Source organism: Salvelinus fontinalis, chromosome 3, assembly GCF_029448725.1.
Source record: "Salvelinus fontinalis isolate EN_2023a chromosome 3, ASM2944872v1, whole genome shotgun sequence".
In the NCBI taxonomy this organism is placed as follows: Eukaryota; Metazoa; Chordata; class Actinopteri; order Salmoniformes; family Salmonidae; genus Salvelinus; species Salvelinus fontinalis.
Window position 1 is genome coordinate 19,154,186 of NC_074667.1, and position 26,284 is coordinate 19,180,469.

At 42.2% G+C, this 26,284-nt stretch overlaps 2 protein-coding genes across 4 annotated transcripts in view; one reads left to right on the top strand and one right to left on the bottom strand.

The window, feature by feature from the left end:
- The window catches only part of LOC129840551 (serine/threonine-protein phosphatase 4 regulatory subunit 1-like), a 47,688-nt gene extending 27,227 nt beyond the window's left edge, over window positions 1-20,461 (bottom strand). For both annotated transcript variants that reach the window (XM_055908520.1, XM_055908510.1), the window contains exons 1-12: window positions 20,360-20,461; window positions 19,349-19,393; window positions 18,633-18,762; window positions 17,863-17,969; window positions 17,400-17,542; window positions 15,877-16,023; window positions 14,986-15,093; window positions 14,374-14,439; window positions 13,666-13,824; window positions 13,325-13,449; window positions 12,662-13,149; window positions 1,199-1,518 (exon numbers count right to left, since the gene is read on the bottom strand). In XM_055908520.1, the coding sequence (XP_055764495.1) occupies window positions 1,199-1,518; window positions 12,662-13,149; window positions 13,325-13,449; window positions 13,666-13,824; window positions 14,374-14,439; window positions 14,986-15,093; window positions 15,877-16,023; window positions 17,400-17,542; window positions 17,863-17,969; window positions 18,633-18,762; window positions 19,349-19,393; window positions 20,360-20,366 (1,845 nt within the window). In that variant the 5' untranslated portion in view covers window positions 20,367-20,461. The remainder of the gene's footprint in view (window positions 1-1,198; window positions 1,519-12,661; window positions 13,150-13,324; window positions 13,450-13,665; window positions 13,825-14,373; window positions 14,440-14,985; window positions 15,094-15,876; window positions 16,024-17,399; window positions 17,543-17,862; window positions 17,970-18,632; window positions 18,763-19,348; window positions 19,394-20,359) is intronic.
- Window positions 20,462-20,561: 100 nt separating this feature from the next.
- LOC129840574 (ras-related protein Rab-22A) overlaps window positions 20,562-26,284 on the top strand; it is a 31,319-nt gene continuing 25,596 nt past the window's right edge. The window contains exon 1 of one of the 2 annotated variants that reach the window (XM_055908554.1): window positions 20,562-20,878. In XM_055908554.1, coding sequence (XP_055764529.1) covers window positions 20,843-20,878 — 36 coding nt within the window. In that variant the 5' untranslated portion in view covers window positions 20,562-20,842. The remainder of the gene's footprint in view (window positions 20,879-26,284) is intronic. The other variant, XM_055908562.1, reaches the window with a different exon arrangement.

Here is a 26,284-nt window from a genome sequence, read left to right on the forward strand (position 1 = left end):
TTTTTTTTACAAATGTTAGAATCTTTATTCCACTTTGACAGAGTATTTTGTGTAGATCATTGACAAAAAAATTACAATACATTTTAATCCCACCTTGTAAGAACAAAATATGTCAAGGGGTGACAATAGTTTCTGAAGCCACTGTACATCATTTTTAAATGAAAGAAGGTGAAGGAAGAGTCTTGGTGGTTTCAAACTTCTTCCATTTAGAATGATGGAGGCCACTGTGTTCTTGGGGACCTTCAATGATGCAGACATTTTTTGGCAGCCTTCTCCAGATCCGTGCGAGACACAATCCTGTCTCGGAGCTTTACGGACAATTCCTTCGACCTCATGGCTTGGTTTTTGCTCTGATATGCACTGTCAACTGTGAGACCTTATTTGGACAGGTGTGCGCCTTTCCAAATCATGTCCAATCAATTGAATTGGAGTGAGACTGTTTGAGGTTGTGGACAGGTGTCTTTTATACTGATAACAAGTTCAAACAGGTGCCATTAATACAGGTAACGAGTGGAGGACAGAGGAGCCTCTTAAAGAAGAAGTTACAGGTCTGTGAGAGCCAGAAATCTTGCTTGTTTGTAGGTGACCAAATACTTATTTTCCACCATAATTTGCAAATAAATTCATTAAATTTAACTACAATGTGATTTTCTGGATTTTTTTTCTCATTTTGTCTGTCATAGTTGAAGTGTACCTATGATGAAAATTACAGGCCTCTCTCCTTTTTAAGTGGGAGAACTTGCACAATTGGTGGCTGACTAAATACTTTTTTGCCCCACTGTAAATTAACTTAACGTGTGCTCATCTAACGAGTAGGGGTGGGTGAATAAAACTATAGAAAGTAATTAAAAAGCCAAACTGGTTCCTACATCAATACCGGTATATAGTAAAATAAAGTATACTGCCCAGCCCTAGAAAAATTCAGATAAAAAGTAGGGGGACAAAAACAAATTGCCCCCCCCCCCCCCCCTAATCTGATAGTGGTAGACGCACAGACGCGCACGCACGCTCAGCTCCATCAGTATCAGATAATATTTTAGAATGGAAAATTTATGTGTTCATTCAACATTTGTTAGTGCATTGCATCGATTCATTCCACTAATCAAATCCCTTCAAGCTAAAAGTATTGTATCGAAGCCCATGTATCTAGATGTGTATTGAATCATGCTTGTAAGGAGTGCTGCACATTCCTACTCACCACACTGCTGTGGTCCGAGTCGTCCCGTACTAGGACAGGCGAGTCGGGGGATGATTCGGGAGACACCTGAGGCTCTGCCTCCTCTTCAGTCTCAGCCTTGGTCTCTCTCAGTTCCTCTATGGGTGCCGAATCTGTGGTCTGCTGGAGAGGCTCGTTAGGTGTCTGTTCCTCCTCTGTGGTCCCTCCGTTCTGGGAGAACTCCTCATCTGGTTCCCCATTCCCATCCTCTGGAGGCTGGCTCTCTGACTGACCCTCTGTATCCTCAGAAAGTCTCTCCTGCTGGGCAGCCTTCAGGGCAGCCGAGAGCACCTGCACTTGGGCTGGGAGACACATACGGAAAGACAGACACAAATTCATGGTCTTGAATACACAGGTCAAATGTACAGACTATTAAAAGTGGAACTGACAGCGTTTTAACTACTTTGCAGATATGAGACAAACAGACAATCATAATATTAGGCAAAACTATAAAATTCCCAGTTTATGCTACAAAACCACCTTCATAACAGGTAATAAAATAGGTTATATATATTTGACAATTTCAAATGAGGTAAAATAATGCATTGTTGGCAGAATAGATGGATGCAGTTCAACGCATGATTAATATAGTTAATTTGCCAATAACTTTCTTGGTTGTCCAACAAATATTGCTATCAGGTTATAAATCACAGCTGGTCTAGTACATTTTTTGCTGCCTCCAGCCCTTCGGGATACACTGTTTTAGTTTCAATGACTCAATGTTTTGCACAAAAACGGACAAATGTAACTAAGGCTGGAAATGTCAATACAATCAAACTAGCAAGGGGAATGACCACAAGTTAATCATATGGCAAATAGGCTAGTTTAATCAATTTATGTATCTATTTATTTAGCAAGCTAGAAACACAGAGCGGGAGAGGATCGTCGAGAGGATCGTCGAGAGGATCGTCAGCGAAATGGGACACACCTGGGCGCACTGTTATTATTGGTTGTGGCAGTTTGTGGCTTGTTTGTTTTGGCACCTCAGAACACCCCTCCTTATCACCAACTATGCACGTAACCACTCACTTACACACACTGTTAATTGTATGTAGTTTACTTCAGTTAATACATATTTTTGTTATTCCTTGATCTCCTTGTTGTCTCCCTCTGTGTTATGGGCTACGAGCCGGTTCGTGACAAGTGGGGGCTCGTCCGTGATTATAAGGATGGTTCCTAGACATTTTGGTGGATAGTATTTTGTTGCATTATGATGGGTTAATGCTATTTGGGATGCGCATTGGTTGGTATTCACTGCATAGTCCTAAGTGTTCGGTGTAGAGCCTTGGAGACATATCAGTGACTTTGGTAGTCCGGTGACATCATCAAATGGTGCGTTACAGGAAAAAGTATGCCAGTAGGCCTAATACTAATGTTGTTAAGCTAACTGGTAAGTGTATTTTTGGGGGGAGAAAAACTGGAGTTAGGTGCTTTGTTTGCATCTTTTGTTAATTTGTTTTGAGCTGTTTTGGTAGGCCCAGTGTTGGTTGCCTTTGTTAAACTTTCCACTGCGGTGGATGGCTGGCTGTGTGCTGCGTTGGAGAGTGTAACATTGGTTAGTTTCCAGGCCCCTGCCCAGGCTGGAAACTCTTGCTCTACCTGCTGTTGGGACATCGGTCCAAGGAGGTGACTACAATCTGCTGTGTACCTCAGTGGGAGATTTGGGTAGCGTAGTGCCATTTACTACCCGGATCTAGAGCCTTACTTTTCCACTGTTAGGCTTAGTGACAGGTTTCACTTTAGAATACGTTGGGCATGGTTATTTTAGTGTGGTGTCCGTGGACTGAGCAGTTGTCTCGGGGGCACATCTGTGGCTTGGGGGGAATCCGCCAGCGTGCTGTCTTTCCCCCCCATGCCAGCGGGGTACAGCGCGTAATTACCCACCACGAATCCGCACGAAGAATAGGGTTGAGTTATTGTAGGATTTGGGGAAGCTCCTTATGTATCATCTCTCTCCTGTGGTGCCCAGCGTGATTGACGTTTCTCTTGTTGTGGTCTGGTGTGCTCAGCGGAGGGGAAGAGCGAGATTATTTTTAGTAGTTACTTGTGACTATGGTGTCTAATGTAGACAAGTTAAATTGCGTTCCAACAGAGGAACTGTTAAAATAATGTACTAAAACAGCTGTTGAAGATTGCTGAACACTACCAGGTTGAAATTAGTGATAAACGTCTAAAAAAATTGTTAGGTTGATATTGAAGGCCAATTTGATGGAGAGTGGGGCAGCCTCTGCCGAGGACACGCCACCTCACCGTTTTGTTAGAATGTCCCCTCCGACTGTTAGCCCTAGTAGTCTTTTGAACAGCAGAAAGAACTGCTTCTGTTACAACTAGAGTATCATTGTGTTAAGCTGGAGCATGATAGTGAGCATGATCGTGTTAAGTATGAAAAGGAATTGGAATTTAAACAGGATTTGGAGTGTACTAAAATCAAGCTGCAACGAGCAGTTAGAATTGGTTAGGGAAAGAAAGCCCTCTGGAGAGTTTGCTCTGGGAAGGTGACCAAGATTTACCTAGGGGGTCGCTCCTCTCTCGGTAGTGCCCCGGACAATTTTCATAATGTTGTAAAGTTACGGTTGTTGCCAAAACTTTATAAGGAACCTGAGATGTTATTTTCGTTGGTTGAGCGTGTTGCTGACGCTAAGAGTTGGCCTGATTCTGATCGTACTTTAAATGTTGCAGTGTGTTGACAGGTAAAGGGCAGGAATCAAATTCAGCTCTTGGTGTAGCTGACAGTATCAGCTATGATAAGGTTAAAATGGCTGTTACAGATTTATGAATTTGTTCCTGAGGCTTACCGTCCACGATATAACAACTCATGTTGAGTTTGCGTGAGAGTTTTCAGTGTAATCGCTGGTGTTCTACCTCTGCGGTTATGACTTTCCAGGGGCTGTGTGATCTGATTATGCTAGAGCAATTTAAGGACAATCCCTGATCGTATAGCCACATACATTAATGAACGAAAAGTGAAGACCGTCTCTGAAGCTGCGGTTTTCTGCGGATGAGTATGTTTTGACTCACAAGTGACTTTGCAGAGCCCTGTATTTGGAGTGAGTGGTTTACAGGCAGATATTCATTCATCTAGGGTTGAGCCTGGCTCCTGTTGTAAAGCTGACTTCAGTCAAGTGTCACTACTGTCTAGGTTCAAGTCATTGGAAAAAACTAATAGCCTGTTCTCAAGGCTAAAGGTAAATCCGGCGACGGAGACGGCTAATGATAATGTTAAAGAAATGTCACTACTTTCCCTGTGACCCTGTTATCTGTGCCCCGCTCCGATCTAATCAAGGAGCAATGGGCTGACCCCACATTAGAAGAGTTGTGTGACCAAATTGTGCCTGTGGAACAGTTGTCCTGATGAGAAAGTGGGTGCCTCATATTAGTTTTGTTGGTGGTTATTAGTCCGGTTGCTGTACAAGTTACGTTTTGTGAGTTGGTGTTAAACTGTCCGCCGCCATTGTCGCACCCCCTATTACCAGCCTGTTCAACCTCTCCTTCGTATCATCTGAGATCCCCAAGGATTGGAAAGCTGTCGCGGTCATCCCCCTATTCAAAGGGGGAGACACCCTGGACCCAAACTGTTACAGACAGATCACTGACCATCTCGAATCCCACCGTACCTTCTCCGCTGTGCAATCCGGTTTCCGAGCCGGTCACGGGTGCACCTCAGCCACGCTCAAGGTACTAAACGATATCATAACCACCATCGATAAAAGACATTACTGTGCAGCCGTCTTCATCGACCTGGCCAAGGCTTTCGACTCTGTCAATCACCATATTCTTATCGGCAGACTCAATAGCCTCGGTTTTTCTAATGACTGCCTTGCCTGGTTCACCAACTACTTTGCAGACAGAGTTCAGTGTGTCAAATCGGAGGGCATGTTGTCCGGTCCTCTGGCAGTCTCTATGGGGGTACCACAGGGTTCAATTCTTGGGCCGACTCTTTTCTCTGTATACATCAATGATGTTGCTCTTGCTGCGGGCGATTCCCTGATCCACCTCTACGCAGACGACACCATTCTGTATACTTCCGGCCCTTCCTTGGACACTGTGCTATCTAACCTCCAAACGAGCTTCAATGCCATACAACACTCCTTCCGTGGCCTCCAACTGCTCTTAAACGCTAGTAAAACCAAATGCATGCTTTTCAACCGTTCGCTGCCTGCACCCGCACGCCCGACTAGCATCACCACCCTGGACGGTTCCGACCTAGAATATGTGGACATCTATAAGTACCTAGGTGTCTGGCTAGACTGCAAACTCTCCTTCCAGACTCATATCAAACATCTCCAATCCAAAATCAAATCTAGTCGGCTTTCTATTCCGCAACAAAGCCTCCTTCACTCACGCCGCCAAACTTACCCTAGTAAAACTGACTATCCTACCGATCCTCGACTTTGGCGATGTCATCTACAAAATAGCTTCCAATACTCTACTCAGCAAACTGGATGCAGTTTATCACAGTGCCATCCGTTTTGTTACTAAAGCACCTTATACGACCCACCACTGCGACCTGTATGCCCTAGTCGGCTGGCCCTCGCTACATGTTCGTCGTCAGACCCACTGGCTCCAGGTCATCTACAAGGCTATGCTAGGTAAAGTGCCGCCTTATCTCAGTTCACTGGTCACGATGGCTACACCCACCCGTAGCACGCGCTCCAGCAGGTGTATCTCACTGATCATCCCTAAAGCCAAAACCTCATTTGGACGCATTTCCTTCCAGTTCTCTGCTGCCTGCGACTGGAACGAATTGCAAAAATCCCTGAAGTTGGAGACTTTTATCTCCCTCAACAACTTTAAAAATCTGCTATCCGAGCAGCTAACCGATCGCTGCAGCTGTACATAGTCCATCTGTAAACTACCCACCCAATTTACCTACCTCACCCCCCATACTGCTTTTATTTATTTACTTTTCTGCTCTTTTGCACACCAGTATCTCTTCTTGCACATGATCATCTGATGATTTATCACTCCAGTGTTAATCTGCTAAATTGTAATTATTCGATTTATTGTCTACCTCATGCCTTTTGCACACATTGTATATAGATTCTCTTTTTTTCTACCATGTTATTGACTTGTTTATTGTTTACTCCATGTGTAACTCTGTGTTGTTGTCTGTTCACACTGCTATGCTTTATCTTGGCCAGGTCGCAGTTTCAAATGAGAACTTGTTCTCAACTAGCCTACCTGGTTAAATAAAGGTGAAAAAAAAACAAACAAAAAAAAACTTCCCACGGCGATACTGCTGGACATCTGGACGTGAGGATTAATAAAACGGGTAAACATAATCAAGCCGGTACCGGTGTTTCCTATTCCCGTACTCTTGAGTATCTGATTATTGACTGTGTTGGCCCTCTGCCTCGCTCTAAGAATGGTAGTAGTTACCGGTTCACTTTGATGCGTCAGACCACTAGGTTTCCGGCTGCCTATCCTCTCTGCTCTCTTAAGTCTGTGCTAAAAGCTTTGACTCAGTTACTCACTGTTTGGAATCCCTAAACTTATTCAAAGTGACCAATATTCTAATTTCACCTCTAATCTGTTTGGTCAGGTTCTCCAACAGCTCCATATTAAACACAATTTGTCTGGTGCCTATCACGTGCAGACTCAAGGAGCGCTGGAAGCCTTTGTTGAAAGTTTATTGTACAGAGATGGATAAGGATTGAGGGGTTGCCGTGGTTACCGTTAGCCGCCAGGGAGGTTTCACAGGAGAGCACAGGTTTCAGTCCAAATGACCTAGTGTTTGGACATCGTGTGCGTGAGCTTCTGGCGGTGCTCCAGGATGGCTGGAAGTCTCCCAAGCCACCTCAGTTCCTCTTATCTTATGCGTGTAATTTCCGGTGACGCTGCTGGTGAGATGGCTAAAGAGAAGCTATCATCTTCACAGGGGAGGATGAAAATAATATTTGATCGGCGAGCTGAGCCTCGTCACTTTAGTCCAGGTTCTTGCTCTGCTGACAATTGTTGGTTCTCCTTTTCAAGACAATTTTCAAGGTCCATATATACGGTTATGCGCCAGTGCACTGAGCAAAATGATCTAGTTGCCACTCTGGAACAGAGGAAAGGGCACCAACTGTGCCATGTAAATCTGCTAAAACCCTATTACACACGTTCCTCTGGGTCTGAGGAGTGGGAATCCACAGAGGACAGTAAACCTGGTACTGTTACATCGCTGGGTTCTTCTCTGAAAAAGTCAGTCACTGGATGCTTTGGACAGCCTTCTCGCTCATCTACCTGCTGATAGGCGAGACGAGTTGGTCGTTCTGATTCTGAGTTTCAGTTTTCTGATACACCTAACTTAATAGAACACTATATTGACGTTGGGGATGCTGACCCCATCCATCAGCGGTTCTATAGAGTTTCTTCAGAGAAACTGCATTGTCTTGATGCTGAGATCAGATTCATGCTGGAGAGTGATATTGCAGAGCCTTCTTTCTCCAGCTGGGCGTCTCCCTGTATCTTGGTCAGTAAACCGGATGGGACAAACAGATGTTGTACGGATTATCGTAAGGTAAACAGTGTCACTAAGCCAGATTCATTTCCTCTTCCTCGGATGGAGGACTGCATTGATCAGGTCGGAGAAACAAAGTTTGAGCAAGTTTGACCTGTTAAAGATATACTTCTCCTTAATGCAACCGCTGTGTCAGATTTCAAAAAAGCTTTACAGCGAAAGCACACCATGGAATAATCTGAGTACAGCGCTCAGAGACCAAAACAAGCCATACAGATACCCGCCATGTTGGAGTAAACAGAAGTCAGAAATAGCATTATAAATATTCACTTACCTTTGATGATCTTCATCGGAATGCACTCCCAGGAATCCAAGTTCCACAATTTTTTTTTTGTTTTGTTCGATAAAGTCCATCATTTATGTCCAAATACCTCCTTTTTGTTCGCACGTTTAGTTCACAAATCCAAATTCACAAGGCGCGAGCACTAGGTCCAGACGAAAAGTCAAAACAGTTCCATTACAGTTCGTAGAAACATGTCAAACGATGTATATAATCAATCTTTAGGATGTTTTTATCATAAATCTTCAATAATGTTCCAACCGGACAATTCCTTTGTCTTTAGAAATTAAAGGGAACGCAGCTCGTTCTCATGGCTGCGCGCGAGACTTAGCTCATGGCATTCTGCCAGACCCCTTAGTCAAACAGCTGTTATTCACTCCCCCTTCACAGTAGAAGCCTGAAACAAGGTTCTAAAGACTGTTGACATCTAGTGGAAGCCTTAGGAAGTGCAATCGTACCAAATTTACACTGTATCTTGGATAGGCAAAGACTAAACCTCAGATTTCCCACTTCCTGGTTGGATTTCTTCTCAGGTTTTTGCATGCCATATGAGTTCTGTTATACTCACAGACATCATTCAAACAGTTTTAGAAACTTCAGTGTTTTCTATCCAAATCTACTAATAATATGCATATCTTAGCTTCTGGGCCTGAGTAGCATGCAGCTTACTCTGGGCACCTTATTCATCCAAGCTACTCAATACTGCCCCCCAGCCATAAGAAGTTAAAGGGCTATTGGCATGTGCCACTGTTGAGTAGGCACGTGAAATCTCTGCCTTTACTACCCCCTCCAGTCTGTACTCCTATTCAGTTACGAGTTTTGGCCTGCGTAATGCACATGCCTCTTTTCAACACCTTATGAATAGGGTTGTCTGGTCGGTTGTGCTGGTTTCTGGACTATATAAATGGTTTATGCAGATAGCTGGGAGGAGCATCTGTCCCGTATTCAAGCTTTGTTCGACTGCCTGGCTGCGGGTCGCCTCACTATCGATCTGGCTAAATGTGAGTTTGCTCAGGCAACCGTTACGTACCTTGGTAAGGTGGTTGGGCAGGATGAAGTGCATTCTGTTTGGGCTAAAATGGTAGCTATTGATGCTTTTCTGCCACCAACTACTAAAAAGGAACTGATGCGTTTCTTGGGAATGATTGGTTATTACCGTAGTTTCTGTAGGAACTTCTCTACCGTAGGTTTCAACAAATCTGTCAGGGGAGTGACTAATGTGGTTTACATCTGGTCTCCCCTGTCAACAGGCTTTTGAGGATGCAAAGAGGTTGCTAATCTCAACTCCGGTGCTGGCTGCGCCTCGCATGAATTTGTCATTCACCTTGCAGGTGGATGCGAGTCACGTGGGGGCAGGTGCAATCCTGCTGCAAGCAGATATGTCTGGTGTTGCGAGGCCTGTTAGTTTGTTTTCTAAGAAGTTTAACCATTATTAGCAGAACTACTTTGTGGTGGAAAAAGTCCTAGCACTTATATGGGCGCTACAACACGGAGGTGTACTTCAGCTCGGTTGTAGTACCTATTGTGGTCTACACCGACCGTAACCCTCTTACCTTGAGGTCTATGATGTGTCCTAACCAGAGGAAAAGGAGATGGAATGCCTGTAAAAACAAACACCATCTCGATGTGCAGGGGGTCTGATAATGTCTTTGCTGACTCGCTCTCTCGTGCACCCTGTTCCTGAACGCATCTGGTCCTATTGATCAGTGGACACGCGTTCTCATATGCGTGGTCCCCGAGCACGTGTGTCGTCCACATGACAGACCACTGTTTATTTTTGTATTTTGTATTGTCCTGTTGCCTGCTGTCCTCGTTCTTCTTTACTCTTAAAGATTGCTTCCTGTGTGCAAAGGTTGCTGAGGTCTGGAGAGGACGAGGTTGGCTGGGGCAGTGGGATAGTGTTAGCCAGGGCAGTATTTTGTTTGTTTGTCTTGCTTTCCTTATTAGAATGTTGGTGGGCGGAGCTGGGAGGGTCGTCAGCGAAATGGGACACCTGGGCGCAGGTGTGTCCCGGGGATAAGTACACCTTTCCCCCATTCATTGAGGAAACTCTCCATGCAGACACTTATTTTTGGTTGTGGCAGTTTGTGGCTTGTTTTTTCACCTCAACACCCCTCACCAACTATGCACACAACCACTCACTTACACTACACACACCATTGTTTAATTGTATATAGTTTACTTTAGATAATGTTTTATTCCTTGATCTCCACATTGTCTCTATTTGTTACGGGCTATGACCCGGTTCGTTACACTAGCAAGAAATGTGAATCACTTAGCTAGCTAGCTATGCTAAACTTGGACTGTTATCCACAGTAACATATCTCTTAGTTGTCAATCAAATGTGTTTGGCATCAATCAAATGGGAGGGTAGGCTGGCAAGTTCTCATTCAGTTGTCAAAATGTGGCTTGGGACAAGTATGCATTAGCAGGCAAGCTGCAGAAGGGCGAGCAGGCTACTTTCCCCCAAATTTATCAGTCCAATTTTGACAGCCAACTATAAGCTAAAAAAGGTTTTAGGGTTCATCTACTGTTCACTCTACTGATTTTAGCTCATCTCGCTCTGGCTAACACTTATCAACTTCTGGATTTGTCTCTGTGCTGCTGTGTTGTGACTTGGCTATCTGCCAAACTTTTCGATTTTTAATTTTAAATAGATTTACCAACGTCTTAGTTTTTTTCCTTAGCACCATTTTTTTTATTCAACTTTTTCACCTCGGACGCTTTATCTGGACATGGTTCTACAGGACCTCCACCAGCCGAAAAAGTTAAATAGTAACATTAAAATCTAATTGCAGTCGCTGTACTCGTAACATACATGAGAACTATTACCTTACAGTGAGGATAGTCGTGTTGCAAGCACAACTTCAGATGCAATCGTTAGTCAAGGGCAATTTAAGTGTAGGAAAGGATGAAACAGTATCTGTGCCACCAGTAAGTACAGACAGTAGTATAAATCCCCTGCAAAGTCTCTGTAGCCGGACAATTATCTCAAGGCTTCTGGAAATAAATGCTTTTGGCATGCTCAACCGGTGTCGCTCATTCAGCCGACAAACTTTCAAACAGGTTCTCACCCCTTAGCAACGAGTCAGAGGCCGAGCCTTCTCAGGCCTCCCACCTTTAGCTCTGACAAATTGAAAACCCTAGTCATTGGTGACTCCATTACACGCAATATTAGACTTAAAAATAATCATCCAGCGATCATACACATTGTGCAGGGCTACCAACGTAAAGGCTAACCCCAAGATGATGCTGGCTAAGGCTAAAACAGGCAAGTGTAGAGAGTATAGAGATATTGTTTTCCAAGTCTGCACCAACGATGTTAGGATGAAACAATCAGAGGTCACCAAGCGCAACATAGCTCTAGCGTGTAAATTAGCTAGAAATATGTCGAGTAATTGTCTCTGGTCCCCTCCCAGTTACAGGGAGTGATGAGCTTTACATCAGAGTCTCAACTCAATAGCTGGTTAAACTGTTTTCTGCCCCTCCCAAAAATATAGAATATGTAGATAATTGGCCCCCTTTCTAGGACTCACCCACAAACAGGACCTGGCATACTGAGGAGTGACGGACTCCATCCTAGCTGGAGGGGTGCTCTCATCTTATCTATGAACATAGACAGGTCTCTAACTCCACAATGAGAGGCTGCAGGCTGTTAGCCAGCCAGCTTAGTGGAGTCTGCCACTAGCACAGTCAGTGTAGTCAGCTCAGCTGACCATTGAGACCGCGTCTGTGGCTTGATCTAAGTTGAGCAAAAATAAACATGACGGTGTTTGCCTTAGCAAACTCACTGGAATAAAATACCTCCATTCCTGTCATTATTGAAAGAGTGTGATCGCACATCTCAAAATAGGGCTACTTGGGCTACTTAAGGGCTACTTAATAGGGCTAATGTTCGATCCCTCACTTCCAAGGCAGTCAGTCACTGAACTAATCATAAACTTGATGTGATTGGCCTCACTGAAACATGGCTCAAACCTGATGAATTTACTGTGTTAAATGAGGCCTCTCCTCCTGGTTACACTAGTGACCATCCCCCGCGCATCACGCAAAGGCGGATGTGTTGCACATTTTAATTCACCCCTCCAAAGAACACTGCGTTTTCGTCTTGAGCTTCTAGTCAAACTACGCAGCCTACTTAATCACTTTTTATAGCTACTGTTTACAGGCCTCCTGGGACGTATACATCGTTCCAAACCGAGTTCCCTGAATTGCTAATCGGATGATGATGGCAGGCCCGTATGGCTTATTTGCATATAGGTCTGTGTCTGAGTCCAGTCCTGGTTTTTATTTACTGCAGTGTCTATCAACTGTCCAAACGCACGGCCGCTCTCCCACTCTATTGCTATATAATTTTCACAAATGCCTTACTCTACGTCATTTCCAAATAATTGATGATAGTATAAAAACCTGAAAATGTCAATATTTAAGTGCTTGCTTCAAATTATTTAAAGGTGTCATTCTTCCTGGGGGTGTATATGATTTTATGTTGCTAAATTGCTGTCAGTTCCACTAAGTTCACGGAGTCAAATAATGCTGTGATGGTTGGATGATATCCAGCCCATTGTGTCACCATAAAACACTTTGTTCTAAATTATTGCACCAATTATAAATGGGAAAATAACTTTATTAAAACCTTTGAGATGCTTTCCTCAACCCTCACCTTGTGCATCGGGGTCATCCATGTGGGGTTGGAGGCAGTCCAACACCTTCTGGATCTGAGAGCTGGTGACTGGCTGCAGACTAGCCATCTCCTCCTTTGCCTCCATCTCCCCGTCATCTAGCACCACCATCTCTTCCTTCTCTCCCTCTTTTATTCCCCCCGTCTGGTTCTGCAGAGGAACCTGGTCCTTCAGCATCTCCAGCTCCTCGCTGATATCCGGTAACGGAGGCCTCCAGTAGTGGAAAGAGTTAAAATTCTCGTCCGTTTGTTCCGTCTCCTCGTTATTTGTGGGATGGTTGTTGTTGCGTTCCTGGCCTTCGTGTCGGTCTCGGGGAGTGTGTGTGGAGTCGCTGCCACGGTCTCCCCCGGACATGCATTCTAGAGTTGGGGTGGAGCGGCCATCTTGGTTGATGGGTGGGTGCGAGGGTCTCTCTGTGGGGCCGTTGAAGGAGCAGCGCATGGAGGACTCGATACTGAGGGAGGAATCTCTGCAACAGAGAGCCAACCAGAGAGACCCCTTTATTTCCCTTTTCAATTACAAACATTGTTTTATATATTTAAAAAAATAATCACAATGAGTTTTGTTACATTTGACTAATATGGTTCATTTTGAATATTGTTTTTGGACCCCGAGTCAAACGGTGACAGTGTGTGGGTCCTAACCTGTCAAAGGGACACCTGGGGACCTCCAGTAGTGTGCCGTCCTCTTTGAAGTAGAGGCCTGTGCTGGAGGGGTTGGCAAAGGTGGAGATGAAGCGTCCCAGAGACTGAAAGGCAGCCTGGCGCACCTGGAGGGTCAAGAGAGTATGTTTACCACATCATTGAATAAAACATAGTAACACACACATAATTAATATGCATCTCTATGATGTTCACCATCAATTCATTATCAAGAGAATTACTTATCATTGCAATTAAGGCCATTCTCGCAGAAAATATGTTTCATACAAACATCACCAGAATAGTATGGTGTTTATATGTGTGCGTCTGGCGTAGGCTCTTACCCAGCGAGACTGGTCACTGATGAGGCTGATGAAGAGGGGGGACAGTTTAGTGCGTCGCACTCCTGGGGAGGTGGAGTTGGAGACGATCATGAAGCACTCTGCACACGCCTTCCGGATGCCCCACAGGCTATCCGAGCACAGGTCAAAGAATTTGGACATCTGGTGACAGAAGATAATGATTACCAGGGATGTATTCATTAGTGGAGACTGTAGCAAACAAGTTTCTCATCGGTCAAATTCAGGTAGATCCCGCCCCGTTTCATCCAGTTGGCTTTCATTTGGCTCTTAATGAATATACCCAAGTTCCCTAACTACATGATTGTGTTCATTAGGTACGAAATGGAAGAAAACAATCCTAAACAGAGCGAAATTCAAAGATATTTTAGCTGTTAACGTTTTGCTACGATGTGTCCCAATGAACATATGTTAAAGGAAAACTCTTGGTATTTGTTTCATTAGCCAATAGTTAACATAAGAAAAACATTTTGGGACTAGGGTCAACAATAGGCTAATGAAACAAATACCAAAATAGTTTTGGGATGGAATTTTCCTTTAAGGAGTGTGAAAAACACAATGGTGGTTAAAACCACCAGTCATTTACGACCAATACCACAACAGTATGTTGTGTAATGATAGACATGTACATATCTTTGAGATTGTGAGGAGGAAATAAACATTCTAGTGACATTTTTTTCAAATGTTTCTCACCAGTAGTTTCTCTGTGGCATCCTGACCCACAATGGAACAGAACTCTCCGAAATTGGCTGCACAAACCTGAAGGAAAAGAGTAAAAAAATATATATTTTTCAAAGTTGTTCATGTAACCTTTTTGTGGCTCACAAATTCTGGAGTACCAGACATTTTTTGATGAACGTTTTATCCAATAAAATGTTTATGCATGTCAGTCTTACAGACTACTTATTCCAATACAACAGTACAAAGTGGGCATCATTGGGACACAGTCTTTGAGGCACATTACAGGCATCAAACTCAGGGAAATCCACAGGGGTTCAAATAAAATCCTCCCTTTCCAACTCCCAAATACACCTTCCCAACTGGCACCAACTTCACGAGAGGATTAAAATTCCAAACAGAAAACAACATTACTGTAGGCCTTCATACTGAATCACAAAACACATTCTTGGGCAACTGCAATGATTCAGTTTGTGAAAATGTTGGATGAATCGAGATGGGAAACACAATCCTTTAGCGACTACCATAAACAGTGTGCAATGTTTATTGTCAAAAGTGTGATCTAATGTGGGAGCATGTTTTCTGCGGGTTCAAGTTGGATACAGAGAAGTGTGTGTGTGTGTTCACCTTGCGGACTTGGAAGAGCCTGGCATCACTACACAGTTCACAGAAGCGCAGCAGCAGCAGGTGCTCCACTGTGTCTTTGCTCAGCATGGTTACCAGCTTACACATGATCTACAGGACAAGGAGAAAGAAGAGGACACGGGAAACAATGCTATTGTAACGGAATCCACAAGGGCTCGAGGATTAAGTTTTCCCTAGGTACAGATCTAGGATCAGTTTCCCTTCCCCGAACATAACCTTAACCATTGGTGGGAAAAATTCTAAAACTGACCAAAGATCAGCATCTAGTGTCAACTTCACCCTACGGTTCTAAGCACAAAGGATGCACATTGCTTGGTTTAAAAAACAACAACACTATTGCACTTGTCAAGGTTACAAAAAAATAAAACCCTCTATAACACATATGGTACTGCTAGTGACCATAGATTAATGCAGACTTGTCTAGCCACTGCCCATCCACTGCAGCTGTATTGATCTCATATTGACCTAAATATTTTGGCTAGACAACTATCCTTTTTCTTGAGATCAGCCTATATTCTTTTTGTTTGACATTTGTTTTTGGTATTATGGCTCAGAACCACTAATCTTTCATCTTTATACCCTGTATGTCTTTTTGCCCTGTATATCTTTATCAAAGTTGGGGGAAAAACACACACTTAAAGAAAAACATGGTAACAGACTACAGGACACAAAGACAAACAGGGATTACAAACAATGACCAATGGGGATTACAAACAATGACCAATGGATACTGGCAAGATTAGTGGTTCTGGTTTCTCTCCGAGTGCATTTTACATTACATTTAATTAAAGTAAATTCTGCATTTCTTCAGTTTTAGTGAACTAAATCAAAATGTGAGCTTGAATCAATAAACCAAAAGCAATCTTATCTTACCGCGACGGCCTCTATCTTGTAGTCATCGTCGCTGCTGGGTTCGGTGAGGTCTAGTAAAACAGGACACACTTTGGTCTCCATGTCGCCCTTGCAGATGAGCCCCTGCTCTAACAGCACTAGCAGGGCCGCCTGACTGGTCTTCCGCACCTTAGGGAAAAGACGACATCTGTCAGTACTGACATCTTTACAATACAGTGTTTGTTTAGCCTGGAAATCCAGACTGATTACAGCTCCGGGCTAGCGGTTATTGTACTCCACACATTTGTTTCTTGGCTTGGACTGTATGCAGATTTTCATATTGTCATTCCGTCGTTCTCTTATCCCAGCATTTACGGTATTACCGGCATAGCACACAAGGGGAGCTAAAACACAAAGACCATTGGACCTCTATTACTATAATGCTAATAAAATTAGCACAAACTAATAGCAAAATGACAGACACTGTTAGCTAAATGCTAACAAGTTAAAATGAACATTGACTACACTGAACAAAAATATAAAGTGTTGGTCCCATGTTTCATGAGCGTAACGAAAAGATGCCAGAAATTCTCCATACGCACAAAAAGCTTATTTCTCTCAAATGTTGTGCACAAATTTGTTTACATCCCTGTTAGTGAACATTACTCCTTTGCCAAGTTAATCCATCCAACTGACAGGTGTGGCATATCAAGAAGCTGATTAAACAGCATGATCATTACACACTCTTGTGCTGGGGACAATAAACAGCCACTCTAAAATGTGCAGTTGTCACACAACAATGCCAAAGATGTCTCAAGTTTTGAGGGAGTGTGCAATTGACATGCTGACTGCAGGAATGGCCACCAGAGCTGTTGCCAGAGAATTGAACATTCATTTCTCTACCATAAGCCTCCTCCAACATCATTTTAGATTATTTGGCAGTACATCCAACCGGCCTCACAACAGCAGACCCTGTGTATGGCGTCGTGTGGTTGAGTGTTTTGCTGATATCAACGTTGTGAACAGAGTGCTCCATGGTGGCGTTGGGGTTATGGTGTGGGCAGGCATAAGCTACGGACAACGAACACAAATGCATTTTATCGATGTCAATTTGAATGCACAGAAATACCGTGACGAGATCCTGAGGCCCTTTACTTTTAAGGTATCTGTGACCAACAGATTATATCAAAGTTAATTTGTCACGTGCGCCGAATACAACAGTGAAATGCTTATTTACAGGCTCTAACCAATAGTGCAAAAAAGGTATTAGGTGCAGATGCAGATCTGTATTCCCAGTCATGTGAAATCCATAGATTAGGGCCTTATGAATGTATTTAATTTTGACTGATTTTCTCATATGAACTGTAATTCTATAATATCTTTGATATTCTTGCATGTTGCGTTTAACTTGTTGAATTACATTTAGGCCTAACAATCAACTTTTATAATCCAAAGGCACAAATGACAGGCACAGTGTTTCAGAAGTGTCTTAACTGCTTAAGATAATATCAACATTTTGTTGTGATCCATTGTTTGCAGTTAGAGTGGGAGTCATTTGTTCCTACCTGGTTATTGGGGTCTGTGAGATAGCGCACCACGATGGGCACTAGGTATCTGGAGAAGGCTGCTGGGAAGTTGGGCTGGCTCTCGTGCAGGAACATGGCAATGTTGGGAACCTGCTCCATCAGCTCGGCACGCACTGTGGGCTCTGAGGACACGCACATGCACGAAGATGACACAGACACAGGGAGATGGTCACAAACATGCATAAAAAAGTCCTAACAATACAATTTATTTTGTATTGGGGGTTTGGGGTCAATTGCACATAAATGTCAATTTGGGGATCAATTCAGACATGTAAATGTCAATTCAATGATTCAATTGCACTCCAATTGATAGCTACCCTTCCATGTCCAATTACAGTGACCGCAATAGGAATGGAATTGACCCCAATCTCACAAACAAATGACATAATTGTAAAATAATGAGACAATATAATATAGGGGACAGAAAAAAAATAACATCTACCTCCGTCTTCTGACATTCGGGCAACTGTCTCCATGACACTAATAAAGTCATTCTCATTGTCACTGAACTCTCGAAGCACATCAAGCAGCCCGCGTGCCACGATCTGCCTAGAAAGCAACACAAGCCCCAAGTTAATGTCTGTGCCAACATCTAGCCAAAGCAGCATAATGGCCCGTAACTGACGAACTTGGAAATCACCCGACTGAGGACTTGAACTCAACAAGCAGAGCATGAAAACAGCCTTTTCCATGAGTTGAATTCAACTGGGGGCAATGGAGGGCTGTTGATGGGGTGCTGTTAAAGGTTTGCAGAGGCGATGTGCACAAGCTATGCCAAAAGCACACACTGAGGTCTTTAAAACCACTGAGGGCATCTGGCAAGCTTTTATCTTTCATTGGGCAGAAAGCAAGAACCCACATCAGAAACACTTAGGTCAAACCAGGCCCGTCTTAACAAGAGTGGTTCCTAACAAGTTCATGTCTTGACGCAGTGTGAGTGAGAGACCTGGCAGTACTGAATGCCCGGCCTTCACTCAGCCCATTCACTAACGCCCCGACATAATTTGTTACATTCTCGCCATGCCAAGCCATGAGCCCAGGTCTGTTGAATTCACAAGAACACATAGAACCAGAACTTTTCAATCAACACTGTATTGTGGTCAAACATTGCAAAAACAAATGGCAGTCATCTTGAACATCACATTATCTCTAAATATTTCCTATTGCTTCCCTGTGGCATGTATCCAAGTGCGTCATCATATTCAGTCTTACCTGTTGAAGACGTTTTCACTGAAGGCATATTTTTCTAGTCTCCCCAGGGGGGTGAGATTGTCCTGCCCGGCATCCAGAAAAGCTGTGATCCGAATTCCGTCACACTCTGATCCATAGTCATCGAACCCAACTGCCCAGGAGGAAAATCACAAATTCAGAATCAATCAATCAGAATTGTTCAAGATGAAGTTAGTGAGTGAGGAGACGAGGTAAGTAAGCACTTTAATTTCAACAAGGAACCACTGCTGTCAAAATAAGCTCAGTGTTGCAATTATCATATTGGTATTAGTGAGATTTGAAGTGATCCAGGCACAAGTATTAAGACTTTTAACCTGAGTAAGCAAGTGAAAAAGTGACCGCTGTCTGTTTCAGTTATAAAATTGGTTATGTGATAGCCTTGCATAAGGGGGCCTAGTATGTTGTTTAATTGCCCTAAACAAGAGGGATATATGGTCTATATTGCTAATAATAGCTTGCCTGAACCCAGGGGGAGGCATCTGACATATAATGTTAGGGGGTGACTGTTAACAGTGTTACACTTCATGTGGATGAACAGGGTCAACCAGAAACGGCAGGCTCCCTAAAAGCTTCAAACAGTGGAAGGTGTCAGAAAAGCCTGCAACATATGTTTCCTAGTCTCAGTAACTCTTTCTACATGAACTACACAAGAATTGAACATGGCGTTTGAAACATATTGATGGAGGGGGAATACTCACAGTCATCCAAATCATCATGACCATCTTCAAAATATAAAGACAGACCTGCAAAATGGAATGGTGTAGAGTACTGATTTTACAAACATGTTATCAACATACCGTTAGTAATTATATAGTTACATCGCTCCCTGGGGATCAGAGGGTTGGCTAATACGTCAACTGTTACTATGTAGGAGAAAATGGCCAAGTGCCTCAATGATCTAACGCTAGCTAGCTAATACATTTTATTTGGTTGAAGCCAGGGAGACATCTAGCTAGCTAACTTTAGCCTAATCCAGTGGTAACAAGTAAGACCACAGAGTGCAGTGGCTAGCTGCCTATGTTTACAAAATATAACATAGGGACATTTCTGGGCTAATTCTATAACGAAACTAAAAAACAAATCCTTCCCATAACAACTCTTGTTTATGCTGTTTCAGCCAAGGAAATGATCGAACAAACGTTAACATTGCTAGCAAGCTAACGTTACTGTATATAAGGTTGCCAAATCACAAGGTAACTTGCTAGCTAACGCTACTATACGTCTTTGTTTTGGTTTTGAGCAGGATTTGGTATGCAAAGATATCGGCGTAGAGAGGCTAGCTTGCTAGGTCAACCGGCTAACATAGCTAACTAGCTTAGGCATGAAAGCAAGTCGACCTGACATATTTAACTAAGGTTAGCTAGCATTGGCTACCTACCTAGTAGCTAGACCTAATACAAAATACATTATAGCTACAACCAATACATAGGAACAACATTTGTAGTGTCAGTGTTGTCAACAACAAGCATATAGTTAGAAATCCTAGAACAGCAAAGTTAGCCGACATTAGCTAACAGTTAGCTATAGCTAACGAGTTAGCCTTCTCGCTTGAAAACCCAGCTTGCTGCCAAGGTATTGTAATCGATTGAAAAGAACACACAAAACCAGAAATGACATGCCAATACATGAAACTTTTCATAAAATACTTATTTTTACAACAGCTATTTTGTTAAAGTTTCGAATATATGTTATTATGATAGCCACATTACCTGCCATCTTGATTATCTGCTCGACGAGCTACCGTGTGGGCTGTCACTCAACGTAAGCAAACTACTTCCTGAAAGTACTTCCTGATGTTGTTTTTTTACGTGTGTTAATCAACAATAATTTAATTTGTGATGGAATCTACTTCATGATTATTGCAACGAACATAATAGCTTCATTGCTATATTTCCAAACCAAAAATAAACAAATGTCACGTGACACATTGGATCGTAGTTCAAGATGGAGTCGATGCGCTACTATTTTATAGCTTCTTAGCTACAGTAATCAACATATGGCAAATTATATCAATTCGTTTTTACGTTCAGAAGTTGAGGACTTACTTTGTATTTCTTTCTTTTCGAGCGGTATGTTATTTGATGAACATAAGTTATTTGCTAGAAATGTGTCAGTAACTGAAACATCTGCTAGCCAGCAATCAGTCACGTGGTTGGAATGTTCATTAACGTTCAATTAATTTGGAGATCGATATGGCTCAGAGAGAGTTAAAAATGTGCCTTCCTGGGGTAAGCCAATCTTATTTGTATTCATGTGACTGAACTATCGATTCTCTGTTCAGTCAGATTGCAATATGTCTTACGAGCAGTAGTAGTTCCTGGTTTGGGGATTTCGTCATTGATTATTTGGACTAATAAGGATTGGGCTAAGGCGATACGTCTTCTTCAGTGGGGTTTTAAGGCGGTGCGTGAACTGGTGCGGTGATTTTCAAATGCATGTGTGGATCACAGGAGGTTGGTGGAACCTTTATTGGGGAGGACGGGCTCGTGGTAATGGCTGTAGTGGAACGCTATCAAATACATGTTTGATGCCATTCAATTCGCGCCATTCCAGCCATTATTATGAGCTGTCCTCCCCTCAGCAGCCTCTGTGATGTGGATGATAAGCAGATTCCATAACCAAAAGTAAAAATTGTCTGTATAATAAAAATTCATGAAAACAAAAATGTGCTTTTTGATAAACATGGGTGAAATTAGTGGATGGAAAGGGTTTGGCCTAGAGTTTGCATTTGTAAGGGAGGAAACTTTGCTTCCTTCCTTTGAACAAAGGTAAACATAATAGAGCTCTCCAGCTTGTAGTCCCAAAAACTTGAAATGACTTCCCTCTGGTTCGTTTAGCCATCATAATGTGGAAAATTAATGAGGAAAGAATAGGGTTTTGGGTTAAACACCGAAAATAAATTATGAGATTAAAACAGGTTTAGGAGATTTTATACATTTTTTTCTGTAAGATAATATAATTCAGTTAACATGACCTTTATGAATTATGAAGCCTTTATGAGCTTTTTTAAAATTATTACATAAATTCTTCAAAATTCACAGTGAAGTTAGCTGATGAAGATTATCTCATGGAACAAAACGTATACGATCTCCTACGCCTGTGTTTACCACAGACCTTATTTTCGAAGTTTTTCCAAAAATGCCATTATTGTCCCCGTAGGCTTTGTGAAATGAACCCTGACGGAGTTGGTGCCCAAAAAAAGGATGCCATTACTATTTCTCTCTATTGTTAACGGCATTCCCCCCAGTAGTAAAACAGGAAATAACAAACTTTGGCAAGATAATTTTACCTTTGGGTAACCGAGATTACAGTATGTCAAGTGACAAGTGACAGAAGCCTCCATCTTGCTTGTTAAAAGTTTAATTGTTAAATTGTTAAATTGAACTCACTTTACTTTGAAACTGACTGAAGTGTCTCAAATAAAGGCTTTATGTTCAAGTAGAAGTCATGAAATATTTAAAATAATTCTGTCAAAATAGACTCCTTTGCACACTCTTGGAATTCTCTCAACCAGGTTCACCTGGAATGCTTTTCCAAACTTCTTCCATTTAGAATGATGGAGGCCTCTGTGTTCTTGGGGACCTTCAATGCTGCAGAACTGTGTTGGTACCCTTCCCCAGATCTGTGCCTCGACACAATCCTGTCTCGGGGGGCTCTACAGACAATTACTTCGACCTCATGGCTTGGTTTTTGCTCTGACATGCACTGTCAACTGTGGGACCTTATATAGACAAGTGTGTGCCTTTCCAAATCATGTCCAATCAATTGTATTTATCACAGGTGGACTCCAAGTTGTAGAAACATCTCAAGGATGATCAATGAAAACAGGATGCACCTGAGCTCAATTTTGAGTCTCATGGCAAAGGGTCTGAATACTTATGTAAATAAGGTATTTTTGTTTTGTTTAGTTAGCAAACATTTCTAAAAACCTATTTTCGTTTCTCATTATGGGGTATTGTGTGTAGATTGCTGAGGTTTTTAAATTATCTTTAGAATAAGACTGTAACGTAACAAAATGTGGATAAAATTAAGGGTTCTGAATACTTTCCGAAGGCACTGTATTGGCAATATACCACAAACACCGATGTGCCTTATTGCTATTATAAACTGGTTACCAATGAAATTAGAGCAGTAAAAATACATCTTTCATCATAGCCATTGTCATGACTTTCCCTCTTGGGTGAGGATCAAAGAGATCCCCCTCTCTCCCACCAGAGAGGAAGAGAGGGAGTGGGATGTTTCTAGGACTTTAACGACCGGCCGTAAAACTTTCTCTCTCTCTTGCCTTTGCAGTATCCAAGAATGGAATGTCTGAGTGGTATAGAGAGACTCTTGCCCAAAGAACTTCAACATCCAAAAGTGGATAATGAAACAATATTTCTAAACATAAAGAATGTGGGAAATGGTTGGTGGGGATCCAAACAATGATTATGTCCTATCATTTGTGATGTCATTAAAGACGGTATAACGGAAACATTGTAACTTTAACCTCTCTGGCGCAGGCGTTCCGCTAGCAACCCACCTCGACAATATCCGTTGAAATTGCAGAGCGTCAAATTCAAAATACAGAAATAGTCATAATAAACATTCATAAAAATACAAGTGTTATACGTCGGCTTAAAGATTAACTTCTTGTTAATCCGGCCGATTTGTCAGATTTCAAAAAGGCTTTACGGCGAAAGCATACCATGCGATTATCTGAGGACAGCGCCCCGCTTACAAAAGCATACAAACATTTTCCAACCAAGTAGAGGAGTCACGAAAGTCAGAAATAGCGATAAAATGAATCACTTACCTTTGAAGATCTTCATCTGGTTGCAGTCACAAGAGTCCCAGCTACACAATAAATGTTTGTTTTGTTCGATAAAGTCCCTCTTTATATCCCAAAAACTCAGTTTTGTTGGGGCGTTTTGTTCAGTAATCCACTGGCTCAAAGGCGGTCCAAACATGCAGACGAATACATCCTAATAGTACCGGTAAAGTTCGTCGAAACATGTCAAACGATGTTTATAATTAATCCTCAGGTTGTCACTTGTCTAAATAATCGATAATATTTAAACCGGACAATAGCATATTCAATAGAAAGGAAAAACAACGAAGGGCGCACATTTGATCACACACGCAAAACCAGCACTGCATGCTTCCTCAGTCCACTGACAGAAAGGTCTCATTCTTCTTCATGTTTCAGAAAACAAGCCTGAAACAATGTCTAAAGACTGTAGAAGCCATAGGAACTGCAAGCTGGGTCCTTACCCATTAGATACTCAATAGGCATTCAATTGAAAACTACTCACATCAAAAAAATCGCACTTCCTGGATGGATTTCATATCAGTTCTGTTATACTCACAGACATTATTTTAACAGTTTTGGAAACTTTAGAGTGTTTTCTATCCAAATCTATATGCATATCCTAGCTTCTGGGCCTGAGTAACAGGCAGTTTACTTTGGGCACGCTTCTCATCCAGATGTCGAAATACTGCCCCCAAGCCATAAGAACTTTTAAGAGCTTTCACAATGTACAGTTGAAGTCGGAAGTTTATATGCACTTAGGTTGGAGTCATTGAAACTTGTTTTTCAACTACTCCACAAATCTCTTGTTATAACAAACTATAGGTTTGGCAAGTCGGTTATGACATCTACTTTGTGCTTGACACAAGTAATTTTCCCAACAACTTATAATTCACAGTATCTAAAACAAAAATCCAGTGGGTCAGAAGTTTACATACACTAAGTTGACTGCGCCTTTAAACAGCTTGGAAAATTCCAGAAAATGATGTCATGGCTTTCGAAGATTCTGTTTGGATAAATTACATAATTTGAGTCAATTGGAGGTGTACCTGTGGATGTATTTCAAGGCCTACCTTCAAACTCAGTGCCTCTTTGCTTGACATCATGGGAAAATCAAAAGAAATCAGCCAAGACATCAGAAAAAAAAATGTAGACCTCCACAAGTCTGGTTCATCATTGGGAGCAATTTCCAAACACCTGAAGGTACCACGTTCATCTGTACAAACAATAGTACGCAAGTATAAACACCATGGGACCACGCAGCCATCATACCTCTCAGGAAGGAGATGTGTTCTGTCTCCTAGAGATGAAGGTACTTTGGTGCGAAAAGTGCAAATCAATCCCAGAACAACAGCAAAGGACCTTGTGAAGATGCTGGAGGAAACAGGTACAAAAATATCTATATCCACAGTATAATGAGTCCTATTTCGGCAGAACCAGAAAGGCTGCTCAGATATGAAGAAGCCACTGCTCCAAAACCGCCATAAAAAAGCCAGACTACGATTTGTAACTGCACATGGGGACAAAGATCTTACCTTTTGGAGAAATATCCTCTGGTCTGATGAAACACAAATAGAACTGTTTGGCTATAATGACCATCTTTTTGTTTGGAGGAAAAGGGGGGATGCTTGCAAGCCGAAGAACACCATCCCAACCATGAAGCACGGGGTGGCAGCATCATGTGTGGGGGTGCTTTGCTGCAGGAGTAACTGGTGCACTTCACAAAATAGATGGCATCATGAGACAGGAAAATTATGTGGATATATTGAAGCAACATCTCAAGACATCAGTCAAGAAGTTAAAGCTTGGTCGCAAATGGGTCTTCCAAATGGACAATGACCCCAAGCATACTTCCAAAGTTGTGGCAAAATGGCTTAAGGACAACAAAGTCAAGCTATTGGAGTGGCCATCACAAAGCCCTGACCTGAATCTCATAGAAAATGTGTGGGCAGAACTGAAATAGCGTGTGTGAACGAAGAGGCCTACAAACCTGACTCAGTTACACCAGCTCTGTCAGGAGGAATGGGCCACAATTCACCCAACTTATTGTGGGAAGCTTGTGGAAGGCTACCCAAAACGTTTGACCCAAGTTAAACAATTTAAAGGCAATGCTACCAAATACTAATTGAGTGTATGTGAACTTCTGACCCACTGGGAATGTGATGAAATAAATAAAAGCTGAAATAAATCATTCTCTCTACTATTATTCTAACATTTCACATTCTTAAAAGAAAGTGGTGATCCTAACTGACCTAAGACAGGGGATTTTTACTAAGATTAAATGTCAGGAATAGTGAAAAACTGAGTTTAAATGTATTTGGCTAAGGTGTACTTAAAGTTCTGACTTCAACTGTATATGTCAGAGTTACATCTAAATGTTGTAAAACTTATATGATTAAATATGAAACTATTTGTGAGAAGATGAAATGTGATTTAGCCTTCTAAATTAGATCATTGTTTTTCATGTAAAGTTTTTCCCAGTCAGTAACCACGCCCACGTGAGCACAGACATTATTTCACAAAGATGGAACGCCCCTTTTGCCAGAGTGCTAATAAAGGACTCATAAATAATTAACATATTAGACCTGTTAGGTTCTAATTATTAGAGTAAGAACTCGACAGACACTGAAAGCTTAAACCAAGTTTATTCTTCCCAAAGAATCGAACAGCTGAATCACCGAAAACATATTCACACAAGCATTAGTATTTAACACTTTCTCCTATGCTGAGTCTCCTCCTACACATCTGAACAGCCAATGCATATCTGTTGCCAGACAGAACCTTTAGTGATATCTGTTCTTCCTCACTTCATCGGACCTGACTTCTGCCCAAACTACTCACTCCT